This window comes from Barbus barbus (assembly GCF_936440315.1).
Source record: "Barbus barbus genome assembly, chromosome: 50".
NCBI lineage: Eukaryota > Metazoa > Chordata > Actinopteri > Cypriniformes > Cyprinidae > Barbus > Barbus barbus.
In genome coordinates, this window is record NC_136728.1 from 14,253,492 (window position 1) to 14,277,015 (window position 23,524).

The 23,524-nt window shown below is 39.0% G+C and overlaps 3 protein-coding genes across 4 annotated transcripts; 2 read left to right on the forward strand and 1 right to left on the reverse strand.

Moving 5' to 3' along the window:
- Window positions 1-325: 325 nt before the first annotated feature.
- znf319b (zinc finger protein 319b) lies at window positions 326-6,941 on the forward strand. The gene is made up of 2 exons (XM_079414362.1): window positions 326-647; window positions 2,410-6,941. Exon 2 carries the CDS (start codon window positions 2,691-2,693, stop codon window positions 4,491-4,493), a length of 1,803 nt encoding a protein of 600 aa, XP_079270488.1. The 5' UTR covers window positions 326-647; window positions 2,410-2,690; the 3' UTR covers window positions 4,494-6,941.
- Window positions 6,942-6,949: 8 nt separating this feature from the next.
- cfap263 (cilia and flagella associated protein 263) lies at window positions 6,950-10,693 on the reverse strand. Its single transcript, XM_079414387.1, has 9 exons — window positions 9,907-10,693; window positions 9,168-9,348; window positions 8,804-8,924; window positions 8,468-8,623; window positions 8,225-8,380; window positions 7,906-8,142; window positions 7,604-7,711; window positions 7,261-7,416; window positions 6,950-7,183 (listed from the first exon to the last, which is right to left on the reverse strand). The coding sequence occupies exons 2-9, from the start codon at window positions 9,260-9,262 to the stop codon at window positions 7,073-7,075; spliced, it is 1,140 nt and encodes a 379-aa protein (XP_079270513.1). The 5' UTR covers window positions 9,263-9,348; window positions 9,907-10,693; the 3' UTR covers window positions 6,950-7,072.
- Window positions 9,952-19,719, forward strand: LOC306868279 (casein kinase II subunit alpha'). Of its 2 annotated transcripts, XM_079414388.1 has the most exons (12): window positions 9,952-10,917; window positions 12,534-12,645; window positions 13,238-13,339; window positions 13,905-13,955; window positions 14,900-14,959; window positions 15,058-15,141; window positions 15,342-15,452; window positions 15,946-16,047; window positions 16,196-16,296; window positions 16,639-16,787; window positions 17,766-17,848; window positions 18,526-19,719. In XM_079414388.1, exons 1-11 carry the CDS (start codon window positions 10,814-10,816, stop codon window positions 17,840-17,842), a joined length of 1,053 nt encoding a protein of 350 aa, XP_079270514.1. In that variant the 5' UTR covers window positions 9,952-10,813; the 3' UTR covers window positions 17,843-17,848; window positions 18,526-19,719. The 2 variants fall into 2 exon arrangements, with proteins under 2 accessions (XP_079270514.1, XP_079270515.1); XM_079414389.1 differs by lacking the exon at window positions 13,905-13,955 and having other exon boundaries at window positions 10,051-10,917; window positions 18,526-19,049.
- The last annotated feature ends 3,805 nt before the right edge of the window (window positions 19,720-23,524 follow it).

A 23,524-nucleotide genomic window follows, 5' to 3' on the forward strand; every position in this document is an offset into this window, starting at 1 on the left:
ATAAAACATATCAGCATGACATAAAGCCTATATACATAATCTTGCATCCTAGCATAAACATTAATGTTCACACGAACAAAATGTTGACGTTGATTTTCTTATTGAAGCTTCATATGAACTATTATCCTGTCGTGTGCTACAATAATTCCCATAAAAGCGTTATAATAAAATAACAACTTGCCCCTATACCCTGAAACAGCGACAGGCACATATAATGCGTAAAAATGACGGTTTTTAGTATGAATATGTACATCTAAATGCCGTTTTTTAATAAAATTAATGAAGTTCCGGTATGTTTTGCGAGGATGTCAATTATGTGTTATTCAGGTTCCCGTGCGGCTGTCGGGGGTTTCGGTGGTCAGCGATCCCAGCCCCAAATAAAACACACTATGTGTCGGACCATCCTCGCCTTTTGGCTCCCCTAAATGCGCTGCAAACGTCAAAAAGACTGCTATCGGGTTTTTGCGGCGCAACCCAAGAGAGATCCGGAGAGTTGGGAGGGTTTTCGTGTTTTTGTAGGCACTGGCCAGGGGGTGCGGCCTAGCCGAGACCGGAGGATTTACGGCCTTCAGAAACACCATAAGCTGTTTTTTTATTAAACGTATATTTCCGAGAATAAACATGCATGGACCCCGTTTATGAAAAAGGTAATATGCATATCTGAACAAAATGTAGAAGGAAGTGTGTGTTTTGCTAGGCTACAGTTAGCCTGTTAGCCATTTTGCAAAGCTGTGTGCTTGTGTTTTCTTCCAGGTGTCTTGAAAACCCGCCGGTTTTATAATCTGTTGGGTTCTGTGCTGGACATAAATATTAGTGCTACCTAACGTAACAATTTTGTCAGCGGAATGAATACACAAATATGTGTTTCGCGAGTTGTATGTAAACAAATACGCGGCGATCGAGCCTCATTCGTTACATATAGTTCTGTGTTATTACATTTTCTTAACCGTGCATGCATGATTTGGGACAGGTACCCCTTTTGTTCACAGCCTATAATGTGGTGATTGAGACAATAGGACTGTGTCTAAAACACAGTGAGCTTCCTACCTGGACAACATTTATGCATTTCTGTGATGCCCCAAAATGCTATTTGTTGGCATGTCAGTCTATCTCGCTATCCGAAATGAAACCTGAGGGGTACCAGACAGATGCTCGCTCCTTTGTTATTATTGGTGAGAGGTGGTCTGCGATCAGATTTCATTTGGTGCATATGATACTGTCTTTGCTCATTGTTAGTTGATCAGGTGCTCAGGTAGAATACAGGTGTGCACTTAATATATTCTAAGTTTGTAAGATATTATTTGAAATGTGCATTGGCGGAAAGGATGTAGCCTAGATCTCTTTACGGATCATTCAGCCAAGACTCAAAGCCAGCTGTTGCAGTAAAGATTAAGGCCGTTCACATTAGCAGTGGTTAAATTGCCAAGATCCTCAAGTCACTTTGCTGATGTAGTAGGCGTTCCAGCTGTAACCAGTTATATCATGAAGTGAATCACATGAGTGCTGCTGTTTGTTTTTTTGTAAAAATTGATGCCCACTTTGTTGCATCACCAGCAGTCTTTTTAAACTCATGTTGCCTTAAATAGCCAGCTTTCTCTGAAAATGATATCTTATGGTAAATTTTAATGACGCAAGCCACTGTCGATGTCAGGGCTTTTATTGTTGAACAATACATATATTTTATTGTGTCCCATTCGGACCAGTAGATTTTTTTTTTTTTTTTTTTGCGCTATACTGCCCACACACATTTTAATTTCAGCTATATTTTCTATATGCCAGAAAATATATTTATATTTTTCATAGAATCCTGATTTGTTTTTTCAACATCAAGAAAATAATTGTGTAATTTTTAACCGTCTTACTGATGTTTCCAAGAATACATTTTTATATCTGTTTCAAACTAAAGTTTACACTTCAAAGGTGACAGAAGTGCTTCTAAAGTGCTTCTTAGACTAATTAAATGCTACTCAGAGGTGGCATAAATGCATTAACAGCAATTGCAACTGTACAATTTGATACTAGGGCATAAGGTGGGTCAGAGCAGGCTTAATTTAGACTGTTTTTGCACCAATGTATCTTTACACTGAATTTTAAATGGGTACAAAGCAGCCTTATCTTGGCAGTGTAAAGATGCCTTGGTTAGATGATGTTTCACTGGTAACATTTAAATCAGTAGAATATGCAATGACAATACTCATTTTAATATAAAGTTTAAATTTGCAAGGCATTAAATTGGCATGTACAAGATCAACAACTGTATGATGAGGCAATTGATTGTTCCATCAGCTGGCTCGAAACTGTTTCACAAGCCTTCCTTGTTGTGGAGCCCTGCAGTGTGAATTCCCCTAAAGATGTGTGGAGTGTTTTATTGCATGTTTTTCATCCAGTTTTCTTGTTTTTCTCTTATAGGGCTGTACCAAGTTGATGAAGAAGGTCAAGCTCCTTTGCACTTTTGGCTGATGCTCACATCCATGTCAGTTCGCTGTTATATCAAGCCACAAAGTGTTTCTGAAAACATTATTGCATAGAATTTTTTTCTTCATTTGTCATTCTCACGAACTGTCAAAATAAGTTCCTCTTTGCCTCCTCACCTTTCCCATCGTGGGCAGTCCAACAATCCCTTCCCCTTGAATTCACCTGGAAAGAGGTTAAACTACGGCTCAAAGCTGAATCCGTACACCCGAGCCCGGATGTCAGAGGCGTGGCAGCAGCATGCTGTTGCCCCGCCTCCAGTGGTGCACACCATCCCACCAGGGACGGACACACTGGGCTGCACCGTCTACGGTATCGTCCTCCAGCCGGACACGGCATTGCAACAACAACAGCAGCAGCAACAATCCCAGCAACAACAGCAACAACAACAACAGCAGCATCACAGTCAGCAGCAGCAGCCCTCTTTGCATGTAGGGAGCGAGGGAGGACACAAGTGTGGTGCGTGTGGCCATGACATCTCCCATCTGGCTAATCCTCATGAGCACCAGTGCATGGTGAGCCAAGACCGTTCGTTTCAGTGCACGCAGTGTCTGAAAATCTTCCACCAAGCCACCGACCTGTTGGAGCACCAGTGCGTGCAGGTGGAGCAGAAACCCTTTGTTTGCGGGGTGTGCAAGATGGGCTTCTCCCTGCTGACTTCGCTAGCGCAGCATCACAATGCCCATAACAGTGGCAACCCCATGAAGTGCTCCATATGTGAAAAAACATATCGGCCGGGTTCTGGAAATGCCACGCCAACTTCGTCAACGGCCACTCCAGGGCAACCATCCAATGACGAAGCGTCATCCAGTGGCAGCGCTGCCGTCGGGACATCAGGCCAGCCTACATTCGAGCCTTCGCAACCTGACAGGCCCTACAAGTGTTCGGTGTGCTCCAAGGGCTTCCGTCACTTATCTGAGCTCACCCGCCATGAACGCGTCCACACGGGCGAGAAGCCTTTTAAATGTGAAACATGTGACAAAAGCTTCAGCCAGTCCTCTCATCTAGCCCACCACCAGCGTACCCACAGCTCCGAACGGCCATTCAAGTGTGCGGTGTGCGAGAAGAGCTTCAAGCACCGATCCCACCTAGTCCGTCACATGTATGCTCACTCGGGTGAGCACCTGTTCAAGTGCAACCTTTGTGAGTTGCACTTCAAAGAGTCTTCCGAGCTCCTCCACCACCAGTGTCAGCCGCAAGGTGCTCGGCCGTTTCGCTGCGCCACGTGTGGGAAGGGCTTCAAGCGTCCGTCTGACTTGAGACAGCACGAACGCACCCACTCGGAGGAACGTCCATTCCACTGTGAAGACTGCCAGATGAGCTTTAAACAACAGTACGCCCTGGTGCGCCACAGGCGCACGCACAAGCCCTCCGCCGACCGCCCCTTCAAATGCAACCTGTGCGACAAGGGCTTCCTGCAGCCGTCCCACTTGTTGTACCACCAGCACGTTCACGGCATGGACAACCTTTTCAAGTGCGCCTCCTGCGGAAAGGGCTTCAGCCAGTCCGGGGAGCTGCTCCGTCACAAATGTGGTGAGTCCTCCTCGACACCCACAAATCCAGACAAGCCCTACAAGTGTGACGTGTGCGGAAAGGCCTACAAAAAGGCCACCACGCTACAGCGCCATCAGAATTCCCACTGCACCGAGAAGCCTCTCAAATGCTCGCTATGTGACCGACGCTTCCTGTCCTCCTCAGAGTTTGTGCAGCACCGATGCGACCCATCCCGGGAGAAGCCCTTGAAGTGTCCCGACTGCGAAAAGCGTTTCAAGTACTCCTCGGAAATGCAGCGGCACAGGCGCGTGCACACTGGAGAGAAGCCCTACAAGTGTGCCAGTTGCGACAAGGGCTTCAAGCAGCGCGAACACCTGGCCAAGCATCAAAGCGTGCATGCGAGAGATGCCCAGTTTAAATGTGTATGGTGTGGAGAGCGATTCGCTGATCTAGGAGCCCTTCAGGAGCATACTGTCCAGCACACAGCTGAAGGTGGGGGGTACCCTGTGTCCTCTCTCATTCAGTAATTTGTGCCCCCCAATTACCATTTGCAAAGATATTAGCAATCTCCGCAAACTACCCCAGTTGAATGAATTCTTACAAGGCCCAGTAACCTGATAATACCTAATTTTGTTCTAAACATGCATATGCTCAACAAGTAGTTATTGATATCAAGAGGCATACTTTAATTGGATTTTATCTACAAAAAGTTATCGATTTGTTGGTTTATATCTGAATCCTGGGAGAAGGCAAGAGGAGATCTCCAAACTCTGTCCCAGATAGCACTGTGATCCTAATCCAGTAAGGCGGCATTTACCCTGCATTGTGGCTCCTTGACCTGACGTGGCTCACAATGCCCCCATCAGATCTCTAGAGCACAAGACAAAAAAAACGATTCAGTCTGCAACTAATTGTTCAGTCTTGATCCTTCATATTAAATCAGCTATACATTTTTGGTAGTACCTAGTATGGTTGAAATACTGCTTACTTTGTGCCTCTACGTAATAACTCTGTTCTGATCATTAGCCTTGCTCCAATATGAGTGCATTGTACACACATTTGGAGCACCTCTGGCAGCCTACTGTGCGCATTTAGTTCACCCCAAAGCTAATGACAAAACAAAAAGGGGGACAAAGTTGTGCTGTTATGAACTGTTGAAACTGTCTGTCTATGTCAATGTTGACGTTCCCCTCGTTGTGGCAACTAATGGTATGTACCAAAAACCATCACTGTACTGTACCAGAACTTAAACGGGATAGATCGTTAACCAGCAGAAATATAACGACCTCAAACGGTCTCTACATTTCACTGAGATTATTCGTAAATATATAGAATCTATATAGAAATGTAAACTTCAATCTTGTATACAAACAGTTCATATTAACACGAGAATCAGTACAGCTGTCCTGAAAATTGCCTAAAAAAACCCCTGAAAAGGCTTCCTGTATTACTGTATGTACATAGTTAGTATGTATGCAACATGTTTACCAGTCCTGTCATTAGATATTGCATTGTCTTTCTTAAACTGCACCACAATTTTATAAGTAGCTTTCCATGTGACGTTCTGATTCATACATTCTTTAAGTTTTGTTTCCGATTTGCCTTTTTAAAATTAATTTCAACCTCTTTGTAGATGTAGTTTGGATTGTAATTGGTGTGTTCAAGGTTGTGTGAAAGTTAAGTCTGTTTTTATAAAGGTTTTTGCCCCTTGCCCGGCCACCCACTCCCCCATACAGTAATATAGGCCTTCTTGTACAGTACCCTAAGTGTCATTCTTCCTCTGCTGTATAGATTTATCCATGTGTTTGATCTCTAATCTGCCAACACCGTGTCTTGCCTGCAGTCATTTGCCTTTCGCAACATGACGGCGAGTCATTTCTTGTTATTCTTTTATAAAAACCGTAAGCTCAAAGACTTTCAAAATGGATTTTCAGTTCCCCTAAAATCCAAGAGGGAAAGTGTTTGATTTTGGCCTCTAAGGCCTTGACTTAAACGCACATCATTCAGATGTGTTTGTTAGTGAATGCCTGTGTTGCATACTCATCAAACGATAACCAGTACGTTCTTTTGAGAAATTGATTTTTAAACTGACACTTACTACAATCGTAGTATATACTCATTTGATTTAGAGGGTAAGTGGTACTCATTCAAGAGTAATGTTTGGTTTTTGAATCACGTACTCTCCTTTTTTTAATATTTGAAGAAGCTACCACTTTTTTATTGGTCTACAAAGCTGAATTTGAATAGAACAAGCTGTCCAAGTCTTGATTTGCCTGCTTTTTCCCCCCTCGCACCCACATCACGATTTCCCACATTCATCTTATCTGGGGCAAAATGACGTTCTCAGCTCTGTTGCTTATGCAGTATTATATGTTGACCATTTGCCCTTGAGGAGCATCTCCCTCTTGCAGTTAGGTTTCTCCTAGTACTTTACAGCGAGGTGACACTGGCTTTAAGCAGGGGCGTCTAGTTTCTCCGCAGAGCCCTTTGCCTCCAATTTGTTTCCCCTTTATAGTATCTATTTATCCATTGTTTTAAATACCGAGGGGGCTTTTTTTTTTTTTACTGTAGGCAGTAAGAATCAATGAGCAGTTGGATTTGGAAACTATGTTGTGTTTTTTATGTTTTCACGTTTGTATATTATTTTTTATTAATATTGTTTAAAATCTCTATATAAATATCTATATTCTTGGCAGACATTTCAGGACCACAGGGGAAAGTTAAGATTGGTGGCCTTCCTCTATGGTTTTGAGACCTCTCCACCCCGTGCATGCCTGCTGTGTTAGTACCCGTAATCTGTTCCAAGTATCTGCACTTCCGAGTGCACATACTTCTCCTTAGCTTTTTTCAAATTGTAGATTGTGAACGAGCTAGTAAGAAAACTTCATGTGGCGGTTGATGTGACATTCATGCTGAAATATCTGTATGTAGCATTTAATATACACAGCACTAACTAATAAACCTTTTCAATAATGCATTGTTGTGTGTCATTTTTATGTTCATTTTATTATTCTTCATATTGATGCGTTTGTTTTAAAATATATGGGCATCTTTGACATCATCTTGGGCATTGAGGTTATTTAGGACATGTTTAGTTTTTGTTGTTTCAGAATCCATACAATCCCGCATCTATGGTTGCAGGTCGTGCAGGAACTGCTCTGGCTCCAGCAGTGATCCTAAGCTTGTCCCAGGATTTTGAGTATGCTTTTAGTGCCATCTGGAATAACAATGTCATTAAAAAACACAATTTTGGAATAAAAAAAATCTATATTGAAGTGTTTGAAGAATCCTCACCTCTGCAATCTCCACCTTGCGTTCCCATTCTTTAACACTCTTCTTCAGCTGACCATGAGACTCCTTAACTTTGATGTATTGTAGGACATGTGGTACATGAAAATCGGCCAACTGACCCCTCAACTTCCTGTTCAGAGCCTCTGCTTTGTTTCGTTCCTGTCAGGAAAAAAATCCATATTATGGCTTTCGGCCAGTGGAGTACCGCTCCAAATGGTACAAATGTCTTTTAGTCTATTTTTGTTGTTGTTTTTAATAATGCTTGACAGATTACCAGAATTTGAATATTTATTTATTTACTGCCATGATGTTCTGAAGTGCATATAAGGAATTTCATTATCCTGACCTCCTCTGCTTGCTTGGTCTCCTCCTCAAATTTAATCAATAACTTCGCCCGTAAAGCAGCGTCACTGCTCAGCACATCTGACTCATGTGTCAAGGTCTGAAGCTTCTCCTGCAAGATGGAAATATTGAAAAAAAATTCTCTAGACACCCACAGTTTTAGGTCAAGGTCCGATCAAGGCCAACAGTTCCCTATAACAATGACCCTTACAAGACCCGTCCTAATACCGTGGTGTGTATAGCTCAACACATAGTTGATATTTTAAAAGCTGTCAGGACCACATTATGGCTGATTGAGCATCTCACCTTATTAGAATTCAAGACGTGCAGGGTCTTCCCTGTGAGTAATTTGAGTTCCACATGTCTGAGGTTTTGCTCATCCAGTCGCTTCCTACATTTCATGTTCCCAAACTTGAGCTGCTCAAAGTCCAAAGCTGTCAGCCCTTCACCCATCTCCTCTTGTTGTTTTAACTGGATTTGTAGTTTTTTCTTGTATGCGAGGAGTGCTCCATTCTTCTGATGCAACTTCTCAATCAGGCTTTCCTGACAAAATGTGGGCAATTTATTATGATTTTAAATGGCTATTCTCGTCTGAGTAAACCTGCAATCTGAAGTTTTCTTTTACCTTGGCCTTTACTTTATCCTCAATGTATCTGATGACCTTCTCAGCACTCATCGTCACACTCTTTTTATCCCGCAGTGGTTTACCAATGTCACGATCAAACTGGCCACATTCTTTTTTAACCTCCGCCAAGTGGATATCAGCTTCTTCCAGAGTTGCCTAAAGAGAGTAGAATCAATTACATAAGCATATGAAATGAATTTGTAATAGCCTCATGAGCTTGTTCTCTCTCTCTTGACTAATGACCTTGTAATTGTCCAGCTCTCTTTCTGAAATGTCTTTTGCTCTCTTCAAATCCTCAAGCATCTGTTTATGCATGCTTTTGGCGACATCACATTTCTGCTCTAGTGTCAGGAGCTGTTGTCTCTCTGGAGTGCGTGCTTTAGATTTCCTTCCTGGACTCTGATATCAAAAGATTGATAATGAACGAATGACGGCATGGAAATTTACATGCACAAGTAATATTTCACCTCAAAATGTGAGTGGACATACGTACTGAACGCCATGACTGTAATCATTTGTTTACAATAATGAGAAATTATTCAAAACGTATATAACACGCATCGTATATGAAATACGTACCGTTGCCATTTCTATCTGTGATGCTGTTTCATAATCCTCTGATTGAGGCTGCAGGACGTCCAGCCGACTAATATATCTCTCAAACATATCGATCTCTGCTTGTTGCGCTGCATTGGAGCGTCTTAGATTCAGGAAAACAAAAATGAGTTTTTTTAATTTTATTATTTTAAATTTAAATGTAAAAATAATATATAATATAAAATGTTTGTAGACAGAACAAGAAATAAAACGTTTCGAATCAGGTGCAGGTCCTCGTTATAAGCCAACTACATAACAGTATTTAAACGAACAATATGAATTATCGTTTAGCAATTATGACAGCAAGAATAATAAAGATTTTAAAAACTAAACTTTTGTGCCTTACTTCAAGTCCTCCACAAGTTGAACAAGTAGTTTTTTATCTGTGTTGATGTGACCGTCCTCTGTTTCCGCCATGGTTGCTAAGATAAACAATGCCATCCCAGATCGTGCACGCGCGTTTGCTTCGTCATTAAATTATTTATATTAAAATAATAAACACATAATACATTCATTATTGTGATACCCTATGAAAAAGAAAAACATTAAAAATTACGTTTTAACACGAATGTTTCTTTAGGGACAGGTTATACCAGATGTTACACCATGTTTATGAAAGTTCTTTAAATTAAAGAGTAGCTAAATAAATAAATAACATCAGATTTGTTATTTAAAGGATTAGTTCACTTTCAGAATGAAAATTCTGTCATTTACTCACCCCAAGTAATTTTTTTCCTACTATGGAAGTCAATGGTGCTCATCAACCATTATTATTATTTTTAATATCTTCGTTTTCAACAGAAGAAAGTGGGGAGTCAGTAAATGACGACAGCAATTTCATTCTGAAAGTGAACTAATCCATATTGCGAACAATTATGAGAAAATGTACAAGCTAGATTTATGTAATATCATTTATACAGATGTATGTGTTTCCTGAGTAAACCGTTTATTAAGATAAGTTAAAGCATTTGTAAAAACTGCATTTGTTATGATTCATTTGAAAGGGAAAACAGTGGAAAACATAGCTAGGCTATGCATTTCCTCAAAATGTATATTTTCTTCATTGTACTTGTGTCAGTACGCACTGTTCCTCTGCCATCAACGGAAACGGAAGTCTGTCATATATGGGCGCATAGCAACGGACGGACATGCCCGGTGGCCATTATATCTTGTACTTCCGGCTGTTCAATGCTAATTGATAAAGCTATCTTGCGCTTCCGGGTCAAACCGTTGCAGTCCGTTTTTTCCTGCAGCAGCACGGGGGGATTGGTCCGAAAACCCGAACCCCGATCACAAGCAGAAGGGATTAAAAGCGGGTTTCGCGATTATTGCATTTCGACGTCACGGTGACACGGTTTTTCACGGGAGTCGAGCAGAACATCGATCTGTAGTCCTCCGCCTCTCTCTCTCTCTCTCTCTAACCAGTCAGTATCCTAAGCCTAGAGGCTGGTTAGTTATATTATACTCAGTCTCGGTGGTCTGCATTTTCAAACATCCATTGCTACAGACTGAAGACTGAGAGGAAACACATCCTGGATTTTCTTCTCGGATCTCTATGCTTTGGATCTAGGGATTTGAGGCCCCTTTGGGGTGGTGGGGGGGTTTAACCCACAATAATTAGATTTAAACAAACCCCCCCGCCTAGGACTCAAAGTCTATTTTTAAAACTTTTCACAAAACTTCTCACATACAGATCCAAAATAGACCATCTAGACTTCATTTTCGCAGCTTTGCACTGCCAGCGCATTTCATAGACTATCCACCATTCATTTTCACCCTCGGATCTCCAGGCGGGCTAAACATCTCTGACAAGCCGGGGAACGAGCGCTGCTCAGCGGCCACCGCGCTCCATCGTTTACGCCGCTGATATCCGCTATATCACGCCCGAACCGGATACCATCAGACCTCCCCCGGGCTGGTCTGCCGCTGATCGGTGGTCCTTCGTGTGTTTTGGATCGGATTTCTCCTACACCCTGAGCCCCGTCGCGCGCCATGCCCGGCCCGGTGGCCGGTAGTAAATCTCGGGTGTATGCCGATGTCAACACTTTGAAGAGCAGGGAATACTGGGACTACGAGGCCCATGTGCCCACCTGGAGGTGAGAGTTTTAAGCCTATAAAAAGCCCAAGTGCAACATCACCTGATGCTGTGTCTCAAAACCCAGCGAGCTGCCTACCTAGGCGCGTTTCGTGTATAATTTTGTGCATGTGTCTGCTGGTTTTCTTTGCGCAGTGATTCACATTTTATAGGTTCGCCATCGATCGTGCTGGGAAAGTCATCAATCTGCGTGATCGAGCAGCCCCTGTTTGAGAGCTGGTGATGAGAGGCTTTACCGATGCAGCATTAGAGAGAGAGGAGTGTGTGACTGTCCACAGCATCCACAGATTTTATGCAAATGCACTGATTCCCTCAAGTGTGCTGTGCACATCCAGTAATTACCATTCTAAACCAGTGCACTTATACAGCATTTAGTAGCTTTAATGGTTGGTTAGATTCCTGAGGATCAGTTAATGTGCTCCTGTTTTGCACAGTGGACATATATAATTACAAGTGATGGTGAATATGCTGTCATTTTTTATTAATTTTTGTTATTTTTTTCCTGTAGAACAAAAGAAGAGTTTGTTATTTTCACACAGCTCTTTTCCATTCAGTGAAACTGATCATAGTGACTTGTCTGTCAAGCTCCAAAATACGCCATGAAAGCACCATAAAATTAGCAACTTTTCTGCTTTGTATCAGTCTGTTAAAGCGGATCTGTTGCTGTATTTTTTTCTGAGTCGAGTCAAAATTAAGTCTTAAGTCATGCAAGGTTCAGTGACATTGATGCTAAATGCAATGTGCCTTTTTAAATATGCAGAATGGAAAATTACAAAATTATTATTATTATTATTTTTTTGGTTGCTATAAATTGGTGTATGAATAAAAATGTATCAAAAATGAATGAACTATGCCAGCATGTAACTTAATATGGCTAATTGTTTTTTTCTGTAGGGTTGCACTGGCATTGGTGAGTCATTTGGATGCCAGTGTTGTTATTGATAAGAAACCAAAACTATAAGATAAAAAAGCTGAAAATAAGATAAAACTATATTGAAAATTAAAATGTTACCTTGGCAAATAACTGAAATATAAGTTGAAGTACTAAAATAACTAAAACTGAAAAATAAATAAATCAATCAAGGTTAAACAGACATATAAAAATAAATAAATTGCAAAATGACAAACTGAAAATATAAAAGCAAATTAAAAATATTACTAGGCATTATAATTGTATATAAACGATGCTAAAAATAACACAGTTGAAAGCAACTGAAGTTCTTTTTTCTTTAAAAAAACTTATAGTTTGTACATTGTAATGCATATGTGCCTACTTGTATTTATTATAACTTGCTGCTTTTGATTTAGATAAGTGTAATTCTGCATGTACAAGGCTCTTTTAGAATAGTGGCATTTCATTACTATAGTTAAAGTGTTTCAGACAGCAGACCAATGCTTAAAATGTCATCTTTGGCTCGGTCCCTTGGTAGAGACGTCAGTCAGCCCTCAGTTGACAGGGGAAATGATGGGCTTGGTCATTTTCACAGATGGCTGAATGTGTTTCAGCCCCTTCATGCTCGCAGAAGTGTTTGTGTGCTGGGCTGGAGATGTTTCTGTGCTGGTTTCTGGTGTAGATGCTCTATATGACTGGCATGTGAATCTGTGTACCACCTGCAGTAACCAGGAGGATTACCAGCTGGTTCGGAAGCTCGGGAGGGGCAAATACAGTGAGGTCTTCGAGGCCATCAACATCAACAACAATGAGAAGGTGGTGGTCAAAATCCTCAAGGTGAGAGATTGTATTCAGTGTGTAATCTATGGCCTTTGTCATCTGCTTATTTAGGGCTACAGGGCTGAAATATTGTGGTTTCTCTGAAATAAATATAATGTAGATGTCTCTCCTCTTAATATTCTCACTAGCAATAGCAAATTCTGTTTTTGAGGTAAACGAAAGGCTGTGTTTAAACAGAGACAAGCCTTCTGAAGTGCCTACTTCAACTTACCCCAGTGTTTAGTAAGCCATGTCAAGAGGTTTTTACTGTTATTTAAAGGGATAGTTCACCCAAAAATGAAAATTTTGTCATCCATTACTCAGCCTCATGTCGTTGCAAACCTGTATGAGTTTCTTTCTTATGTTGAACATAAAACAAGATATTTTGAAGAACGCTGGTAATCATACAGTTGATGGTCCCCATTGACTTCCATAGTATTTATTTCCCTACTATGGAAGTCAATGGGGACCAACAACTGTTTGGTTCTTCAAAATTCTTCAGAATATCTTCTTTTGAACACAAATTGATGACAATTTCATTTTTGAGGTGAACTATTCCTTTAATGTTGACTAGGTTTTTATATTGTTACATCATTGATTTCTAAAATAGCCTGTCAAGAAAAAGAAGATTAAGCGAGAGATCAAGATCCTGGAGAACCTGCGAGGAGGAACCAACATCATTCAGCTAATGGACACAGTAAAGGACCCTGTGGTACGTTCTCCATCTCTCCTCCTCCATTGGTGATACTTGTCCAATCAGGGTGCATAGTTTGTCCCATGAGGACTTTGATTTTCTGTCTCTGAAGATTGTTGGGCGGACAGTATTTGAGACGAATTGCTTTTTCTAGCTTGCAGGTGCAAATTTGGGTTTAGGCTGGAATTAGTTGTAAGAAGTTTTTATCTCAAATTTGTCATCGAAATTACATTGAGAAATATCAGATTGGAAATGTCACAGATTTACCATACGAACATAAGCAACCGGTAATAGAGTGATTCCAAAGGATTATCTGGACACAAATGAGATCATATGAAATTACTGCGAAGCATAGTGATGATTATTTGAACAGCAAATTCGATTTTACATCTGAATAATGAGTTGCAGCCAGTCGTGATGCTTTTGTAGTCCATGTGCTCCTGTTTTACTCCTGATTGTGATCACAATGACTGCTTGATGGTGTCTGTTAATGCTTACTATTGTTGATTGAAGGACTTCCTTTTTTCTGATTGTTCATCTCGTTTTCTGTCTGTTTTGCGGTTTCTCCCCAATCATTCTGCAGTCTCGAACACCTGCGCTTGTCTTTGAATGCATCAATAACACAGATTTTAAGGTATTTTCTAATTAAGGTTATCGGTCTGTCTGTTGTCTGTCTATATGTCTTTTTTGTCTATCTGTCTGTCTTTCATTTGTCTGTTTGTCAATCTGTCTGTCTGTCTATATATCTTATCTGTTGTTGTTTTTTGTCTGTCTATCTATATATCTGTCTGTCTGTCTATATATCTTATCTGTTGTTGTTTTTTGTCTGTCTATCTATATATCTGTCTGTCTGTCTATATATCTGTCTGTCTGTCTTTTATTTGTCTGTCTATCAATCTGTCTATCTATATATCTGTCTGTCTGTCTGTACCAGTTTGTCTATCTATATATCTGTCTGTCTGTCTTTTATTTGTCTGTCTATCAATCTGTCTATCTATATGTCTGTCTGTCTGTACCAGTTTGTTTGTCTATCTATATATCTGTCTGTCTGTCTTTTATTTGTCTGTCTATCAATCTGTCTATCTATATATCTGTCTGTCTGTACCAGTTTGTCTATCTATATATCTGTCTGTCTGTCTTTTATTTGTCTGTCTATCAATCTGTCTATCTATATATCTGTCTGTCTGTCTGTCTGTACCAGTTTGTCTATCTATATATCTGTCTGTCTGTCTATATATGTCTGTCTGTTGTTTGTCTACCTATCAATTTGTCTGTCTATATATCCGTCTGTCTATCTGTCGTCTGTCTATCTATATATCTGTCTGTTGTTTATCTATCTATCTGTCTGTCTGTCTCTCTGTCTGTCTATTTATGGTAATGAATAATGAACTGATGGTCATTTCAATATTTAATAGGAAACTATTTAAGGTGATCAGTTATTTTGCAAAAACATTTTGCTGTCTCCTGGCTAATCAGAATCCAAGCAATACTGTAATAATTAAAATGATCTGAAATGTCTAAGGTGTATTTAAATTTAAATCCTTCAAATCTAATATCTTTTGTTTCCTTCCTGTTTAGGAGCTGTATCAAAAGCTAACAGATTATGATATACGTTTTTACATGTATGAACTACTAAAGGTAAACTCACAAGTGTGTGCTTTACTGGCATGTTTTGGAGACTTGTATGCATTGCTAAGGGTTTTTTTTTTGTATTTATTTATTTTTTAAACGGGCAGGCTCTGGACTACTGCCACAGTATGGGGATCATGCACCGCGACGTCAAACCCCACAATGTTATGATCGACCACCAGTTAAGGAAGGTAATAAGGTTTATTTATTGTTTTTTTATTCATTTTTTTTAGTTCTTCATCTTGAGCTGCATTCAAGACATTGAGAATGCAAATGTTCCTTCTATCATGTAGTTACTTGGCTTTACACACCAGCAGGGGGCATCAGGGTGCCAGTTTCTTTTGGCAAACATGGTGGTTTTCAGATGTTGATTTGTGTGTGTTTGATGCAGCTGAGATTGATAGACTGGGGTCTCGCTGAGTTCTATCACCCCGCACAAGAGTACAATGTCAGAGTGGCCTCACGCTATTTCAAGGGTCCAGAACTGTTGGTGGACTACCAGGTAAAATGCTCTTTATGAATCACACAGAAAATGTAATATTCCTTGATTTTATGACAATACATTTTCTCTTATGTAACTTACAATTCCTCAGATTTTTGTCAGGAACTTGTTCATCCAGTTACAGATCAGTTTAAGTACCCAAAAATATGTATCTGCACCACCATCTCGATCTATTGAGCTGCTCAACGTTATTGTTTATACTGAAAGTCTCTGACCTTAGATCAGAAATCTTCCTGACACTGTTGTCACATGAAAGACAACAATAAAAAGCTGTCAGTAACAGTCAGATTAGCATGAAGTAAGCAACAATGGTATTTAGAGCATCACTCACGCACACGTAGCATGTCTGATGTTAGACCGATGCTTGATGTAGTTTATAATTTTTATAATCAGACTAATATTCAGTAAAAGTTTTTGAATGTCACATATTGCTGTTTTCTTTTAAGGTTGTCTATGGTTATTGGGTTAAATGTGTGTTGTATTGTGTGTACAGATGTATGATTACAGTCTGGACATGTGGAGTCTCGGTTGCATGCTGGCCAGTATGATCTTTCAGAAAGAGCCTTTCTTTCATGGCCAAGACAACTACGATCAGGTGAGTCATATTAGTATCTTTCATATCAGGAATAGATATGCATTTTTATAAATATATTTAAAATAAATACAGTATTACGCATTTAACGCTACTAGCTAAACGCTTTAAGCACGTGACCATGATTTAATTTGATTTCCTTGTTCTCCAGTTGGTGCGGATTGCAAAAGTTCTCGGGACGGATGAGTTATTTGGCTACCTACGCAAATACCACATTGAACTGGATGCACGATTCAAAGATCTGCTTGGCCAGTGAGTAACAGCAGAGGGTGTCATAGAGGCATTTCAATGGATTTTTTAATACACAGTATTAGAAAGCAAAATTATATCATGTTATATATTATATTTAATATACCAATTAAGTTACTACATAACAAAAAAACACTAAATCTGAAATAAAAATTTTATAACATATAAAACATTGTATCAATACTGTGTGCCTTTTATATTGATAAAAATTCTAATAGTATATCAGTGATACTGAAATGACACGCATACAAAGTACCAAGTACCGACTGATTTAATACCAATACTGACTATCTACTACTATACAAGTTTGTCCAGTTATTAAAACTCTCCTGCTGTATCCCACAGGCAGACACGGAAGCGCTGGGAACAGTTTGTGCAGACGGAGAACCAGCATTTGGTGAGTCCAGAGGCTCTGGACCTTCTCGATAAGCTGCTACGCTACGACCATCAGCAGAGACTGACCGCCACCGAGGCCATGGAGCACCCTTATTTCTGTGAGTTAGCTCACCTCACTGCTGACAATGTATATAGATAGGGCTGGGTGATAATTCGATAACGATAATTATCGCAATATTATTTTCCTTGATAAAATGATACGAAGAGTTCGATATAATGTTTATGTGCCAAAAGCGGAACGAAACAGTGCGACTCATTTGAATCGCGCCACATGGACCATATATCCGCTCGGACCAAAGTCAAACTGCTGCGCTGTCGCGGATGAAACGGTCACGTGAGCACTAAACAGAGCTGTGAGATCCAGTGTGAAGCGCTTGCATTCAGCGGTGAACACAAATGACTCTGTGATTTAAACTAGTTTAAAGCCAAACAGGAGAAACACTGTGTGCAACGAGACAGTCAGAAGACTTTTCTTCTACACATCGCCATCATTTACCACGGATTTACTGTAGTAACAATCACTGCACCATGGTATTGTAGCAGAAATGTGGGATATTCACATTGAATTTTATTACAGGAGTTATGGTATATAATTATAGTGCATGTATTTGTGATTATGCTATAGCATGTGTGCATTTATACTGAATGTTTTTAGACTACGGTTTTTCATACAAATAGGCTACCTAAAAACCATATAGTTATATTTTTTACCATGGTATTGAGGTGCATCCTAACTCAAGCTACTATCAAATGTGAATTTCTAAGAGACAAAATGTGATATAATTATTATTAATATTATCAGGCAACCCAAACCTGTTTCTTGATTTGAAACTATATCACTCATTAGAACTTGCAGAAACTAAGAAATAAATATTTCTAGTTAGATATTTATTTTGTGAAGGAAAACTTTCACTTGAAAGAAATAAAGATTTGAGATTTATTGTGATAATTATCGATATCGACTGATATTAAAAAAATTGTGATAATTTTTTTTTGCCATATCGCCCAGCCCTATATATATATAGACTAAACAAGCAGTCGAAAAATCCTGAAACATACATAATTTGTGTCTTTAGATCCAGTGGTGAAGGAGCAGTCTCACACTAATTCAGATGGCACCATAGTGTCAAGTGGAACCAACACACCCCGATGAGAGCTGGTATCAAGATTTAATTAGTGTTTATTTATTTAGTATTTATTGGTTCAGTCAATATTTAATGTTACGTTTATTTTTTGCCTTTAGATTGCATGTTTATTTTTAAAAACATTAACAATTTAATAAAGCTGACAAATGTAATATTTAGAGACTCAAATATCTATTATCATACTGTACCTCAGTGTTATTTTTATTATTATTTATATACTATTTTAGTATTTATTCATATTTTAAATGAGCTTTTATTTGTATGTTTTCAGTTTTCATTTTGGTTTAATTATGTGCTTCTGGCATTTTTGTTAATTTTTTATATTTTGATTTAGCTTTGATTTATTTTTATTTCAGTTTTAGTCATTTTAATATTCAACTGATTTTTCTGAAAATATTTTATTTATTTACTTATTTTTTCAATTAACAAAAATGATTTTTAGTAGTTTTGGTTAACATTAACAACACTGGTGTAGCATATCAAATATTCATTGTAGTATTTTCTGTATTATTATTTACAAAGAAATAGTGATATTAACCAGATTACATTTTTTTTATCTTTACATGTATAAAAGTGATTAATTATGATTTACACAGAATCCACACTTCTGGTTTTTGTTTTTATATAGCATATTATGTTGTCTAATTCAAATAATATTGAATAATTCTTTTTTGTCGTTGTTGTTTTTCAGGACCCGGAAAAGGAAGGCGTTTGTTACCTCAATTTTTTATCCCTCGTGTCTGAAACCTCTTCAAGTGTACAGTGAAAGTTGGATCTAAGCAGCACCTGTTACACCTCGTCTCTGACACACACACACACACACACACACACATGCACATTCGCATACACCGACACAGACAATTCAGCTTTCCTGTGTCTGTCATGGTTGGTCTGCCCTTCTATAAACAGGTCTGTTCCTCTAGCTTGAAGATTTCAAAGCTTTCCCTCCCAAGTTTTAGATGAAAGGAATATATCCTCGACTCCACCCCCAAGTACACTGGCCCCTCCCACCTTAAACTAGGCATGGAGAATGAGACCAGAATGAACCCCGCCCCCTCTCTCCTTATTGGTCTGTGTGTCTGTCTGTTCAGTATTCAGACCTTGGCGCAGCCTCCACATGCTGTAGTAATAAAGTGGCATGGTGGACCTTTATTTCTTTGCTCTAGGTAGATTGATTACTATATTAATGAAAATAAATGATTTTTATTTAGATTTATGTGCCTTGTTATTGTCTGTTAATTTGCTGTTTGAAATGTGTGGCTATTTGTGGTGTTTGCAGTTAGGGGATAGTCTTCCCTAAAATGAAAATTGTACTCATTTACTCACCATGATGTCGTTCCAAACCCGTATAACTTATTTTTCTTCTTTGCAAAACAAAACAAAAGACATTTTGGAGAATGTCACAACATTGGAGCCCATTGACTGTGAAACCAGTGATGTCACATGGACTATTTTAATGGTATCTTTACTACTTTTCTGGGCCTTGAACGTATCAGTTGCTTTGCTGTCAATGCAGGGTAAGAAAGCTCTCGGATTTCATCAAAAATATCTTTATTTGTATTCTGAAGATGAACAAAGGTCTTATGGGTTTGGAACGACATGAGGGAGAGAATTTTCCCTGAAAGGTTAGGTAATTGAACAAACCGCTAAAAATGTAAACATACTGTTTGTGAAAACAACAAGAAATGACAAAATCTAGCAAGAATATTGTTTCCATTGACCCAAAACCAAAAAACACATTCTTGTATGAGATTAATCAAATATATACATAACTTGAACATATTACAATTTATAACATTTTAAGAAAATGACACGAACATGTAAATCTGTCTGAAATTACAATTGTGTTTCTTATAGGGCAACAAAAATCTGAGTAAAAGCATCTAAAAATCAATCAGATATCTACTTTTAAAACTTTAATTATACAGTATTTTCAGTTGCACAGTGAAAGTGTGACGCAAAACATGGTTTTGTTAAGTTTGTCGAACAAAATCCTCATTTTCTTCAGTTCATTGTTGACCACGGTGTGTGCAATATGATCTCTTCATCTCTGATGTTAAGCAATATTTTGGCTATACGATATCTTGCCTTTTGCCAACCAGGTTAATTAATTGGCTCTGGCTCCCACGCTCCTCTGTGTCATCATAACAGCTCTTTTGTATGCAAGAGATGTTGTTGCCCTTACAATACGGGCTACTTCATAATAAAGCTTTTTCTCTTCAGAGGGATTAAACATTTTTATCAACTCAAAACTTACAAAAGCGAGTCCCAAAAGACTTTGCCTTTGTAAAACACAAAAGAAAAGATTGTTCCATTTTAACCAAGGCAAGTTTTATATGGCAGTCTTTGGTGTGAGCGACTCCCCACGTGACTTACGACAGCGTTTTAATAGCGATTTGGAAGGCATCTCAATAGCAGCCTTTTGTGACACCAAGGGCTCAAGTGTCTATTGCTGGCTCATGGGATGACGCGATTTCTCCAAGACCTCCTTGATCTGTGAAGTCCACATTGGTCCGGCCTACCTCCACAGGTCACTGTTCACCTGTGTTTAGTCCTTTTTTTAACCCTCTTCTCAATTTCAGTGTTAAACAGAGAGACTCATAATTATTCATGTTCAGGCCTTGTGTGGTTACTTCTGCCCTCAGTGGCCCTGACCTTGACCAACAGCTCCTCGTGCGTGACTTAGACGAATATTTCCGAGTGAATCTCATATCAGATTGAGACCTGAGAGATTGTATGTTAATCACAAACCTCACAGGACTTCAAATACATATGCTTCAAGCCCAGAGCCATTTTGGACACCTACTTGTCTGTCTTGACAGAATACTTGCTGTTTTGGTTGACCAATGAAATGAAAATAAGGTTTAGAGACATTACCTGTCACATCATGACCTTTAACATTTGATGAAGTGACTTCAGTAATGACCTTACGTAACTTCTGCTGCACCCAATGGTCATACTTAGAGGTGAAAGGAACCCTGGGTCAATTTGGTTAATTTAAACCACATCCAGCAATTACACTGATGAATGGGAGTATGGTTGGGTAAACAAACTCCAAAAGGTCACTTAAAGGGATAGCTCACCCAAAAATGAAAATTCCGTCATTAATTACTCACCCTCATGTCGTTCCAAGATGAACAAAGGGCTTATGGGTTTGAAACAGCATGAGGGTGAGTAATTAATGACAGAATTTACATTTTTAGGTGAACTATCTCTTTGGAATGACACGAGGGTGAACTTTTGGGGTTAACTATCCCTTTAAAGGTGATAAGAAAAGCCATTTTGAGAAAATAAGGGACTGTTGGTGCCAACAAACATGGATGAGATTCCCATTTCATTGTGGCGTCAGGATGAAATTGGAAATAACTGAAAAATGCCAGAAACATTTGTCAGAAACTGACAGACGCTGTCCAAACATACTTTTAGTCTTGACAATATTCTTACAAGGTGACTCATTGATAGTATATCTAGCTTGAGCAAACAGAAGGATTGATTACCCAGAATGATTGACAAACACAATCATCTGACCGATGATTCATCTCCAAACCTCTTTCCCAGAGTATATATAGCTGCACTGTCAAATACTAAGGTTATTAAGCTGACAATTGCATTAAAATATTGTTTTCTGGAATTTTCTTGACTGGTCTATAATGAGTTTCATGAAACCAGACTTGTGATTATTGACATATTTTGTGCTTTGCTTGCAAGATTATTCTGGCTAGGTGCCATAGGAAGACATCATCTAACCGACATGCAAGTCGTGCAACCAACCACAGTTTGTTTTTTGAAGCAGGGAAATCTAATAACACAGGCTGTTGAGAAAAAGCTAAACAAGTCTCCCTAAAATAAGAAAAGATTAATTGAAATAAATTAGCCACCAATTTGCAACAATGTAAAAGTGGTTTGCGTATTAAAACAAAATCTGAATATCTCTATTTTTCTTTTGTGCATCAAATCAAACGTCAAACAACAGACTGTGCACATGCTGTTTTTGACTGAAACTTCTATGCCATTGTTTGTCATATTGAATTTACTTGACCGTTTTTAAACTGTGTTTATTTATAGCATCAGTTCAGTTGCCTCAGACTACAGGCCAACAGCTAATGTAAGAGTGAGACCGGGCGTGAATGCAAGATAAACCTCCTGTTCAAGAGGACACCTGATCCCTTGCTTCCTGTCCTACAACCTGACTCCTCAGCAGCTCACGTTCAGAAAACATCATCACCATGAAATTTTCAGCACTGCTTGGTTGTACCATGGTCTGTGATGCCCAGTCAGCGGTGATGATGACAAGCCCACCTGCCCTTTGTCAGTGGAAAGCCATAAACTGCAGAAACATGAGGTGAGCTTAACCACTTAAAGGAACAGTTCACCTAAAAATAAAATTTCTGTCATTATTTATTCACTTTCATGTCATTCTGATCCCGGATGACTTAATTTCTTCTGTGGAATAAAACAGGAAATGTTCTGAAGAATCTTCATGTGACATTCTTTCATACTGTATAATGAAAGTGGATGGTGACCAAGGGATTTCAAGCTACTAAAGTACCACAGATTCTTCATAATAGTCGTTCATGAGAGTGAAGCACGTCCGAAGCCATATGATAGCTTTGTGTGGGCAACAGGCAGAAATTTAAGTTGTTTTTCTCTGACCGCTGTGTTCACCATTCACTTTCAATGTATGAAAAACAAAAGCAGCTTGGGCTTTTTGCTGTTAAATTCATTTTTCTTTTCCAAATAAGAAAAAAAGTCATGCTTTACCCTGTACTTTTAATTTCAAATTTTGTTTCATTTGAGCACTTCATAACAGTTCCAGAGTATTTTATATGGTGAAGTGGTAACACATGAATTTATGATGTTGTTTATAAAAGACTATGCAAATATCTTCAAAGATTTAAACATTCTGTTGTACAGCTGGTTTTCCCAAAAGAGGTAAAACAGTCCGTATTTACTATATAATGCTATTTGGTACTCGAAAACTGCAATTCTTGGATTTCCCTTTCTTCAGCTATTTTTGTTTGTTTTACAGTAAGTCATGATATGCATATGATTTGATAAATAAAACATTTAAAAATAAATCATGTGAACTCCACTCAACTTGAAGTCCTAGGTGTTTTATTATTGAAAGGGTATTCAAATACATATAAATGGGAAATCAGTAAATTCACAATGTTGTCACGCAGTTTTAGTTTCAACACGGTAATGCACACCGGTAGCTAAGTTTCCATCACACCTCTTTGAGAGAGAAGGAACCTTGTGCCCCCCGTCCCACACAGAAACAAACAAACAGATGAATAAATAAACAAACAAATAGCTGTGTCGTATTTCCCAACTGATGAGGACTTTCCACTGGTTTAATTACAGATAGAAGCACACAAACCTGTTTGACCCTACTGGAATTTCATAGATTTCACAATTCAAGTCCAAACGTCCAAGAAAAAAAGAATCGTGTAAAAAAAAAAAACCTCCTGTGTCATTATGAAATGTAAGAGAGTTCCAGCACTCAGGGCATCTAAAGAGCTGCTTCTTTCCAATTAATACCAGATTTGTTGCATGTTAAATCCTCCCAACAATCCAACAAGATTGTAGAACGATGTCTTGATCCCTCACTTTACGTCTTCTGAGTAGAGTGAGGTCTGGCTCCGTTGCCCAGTTTGTAAACTCCCACAGGGCTGAAGTTGTTGGGAGGT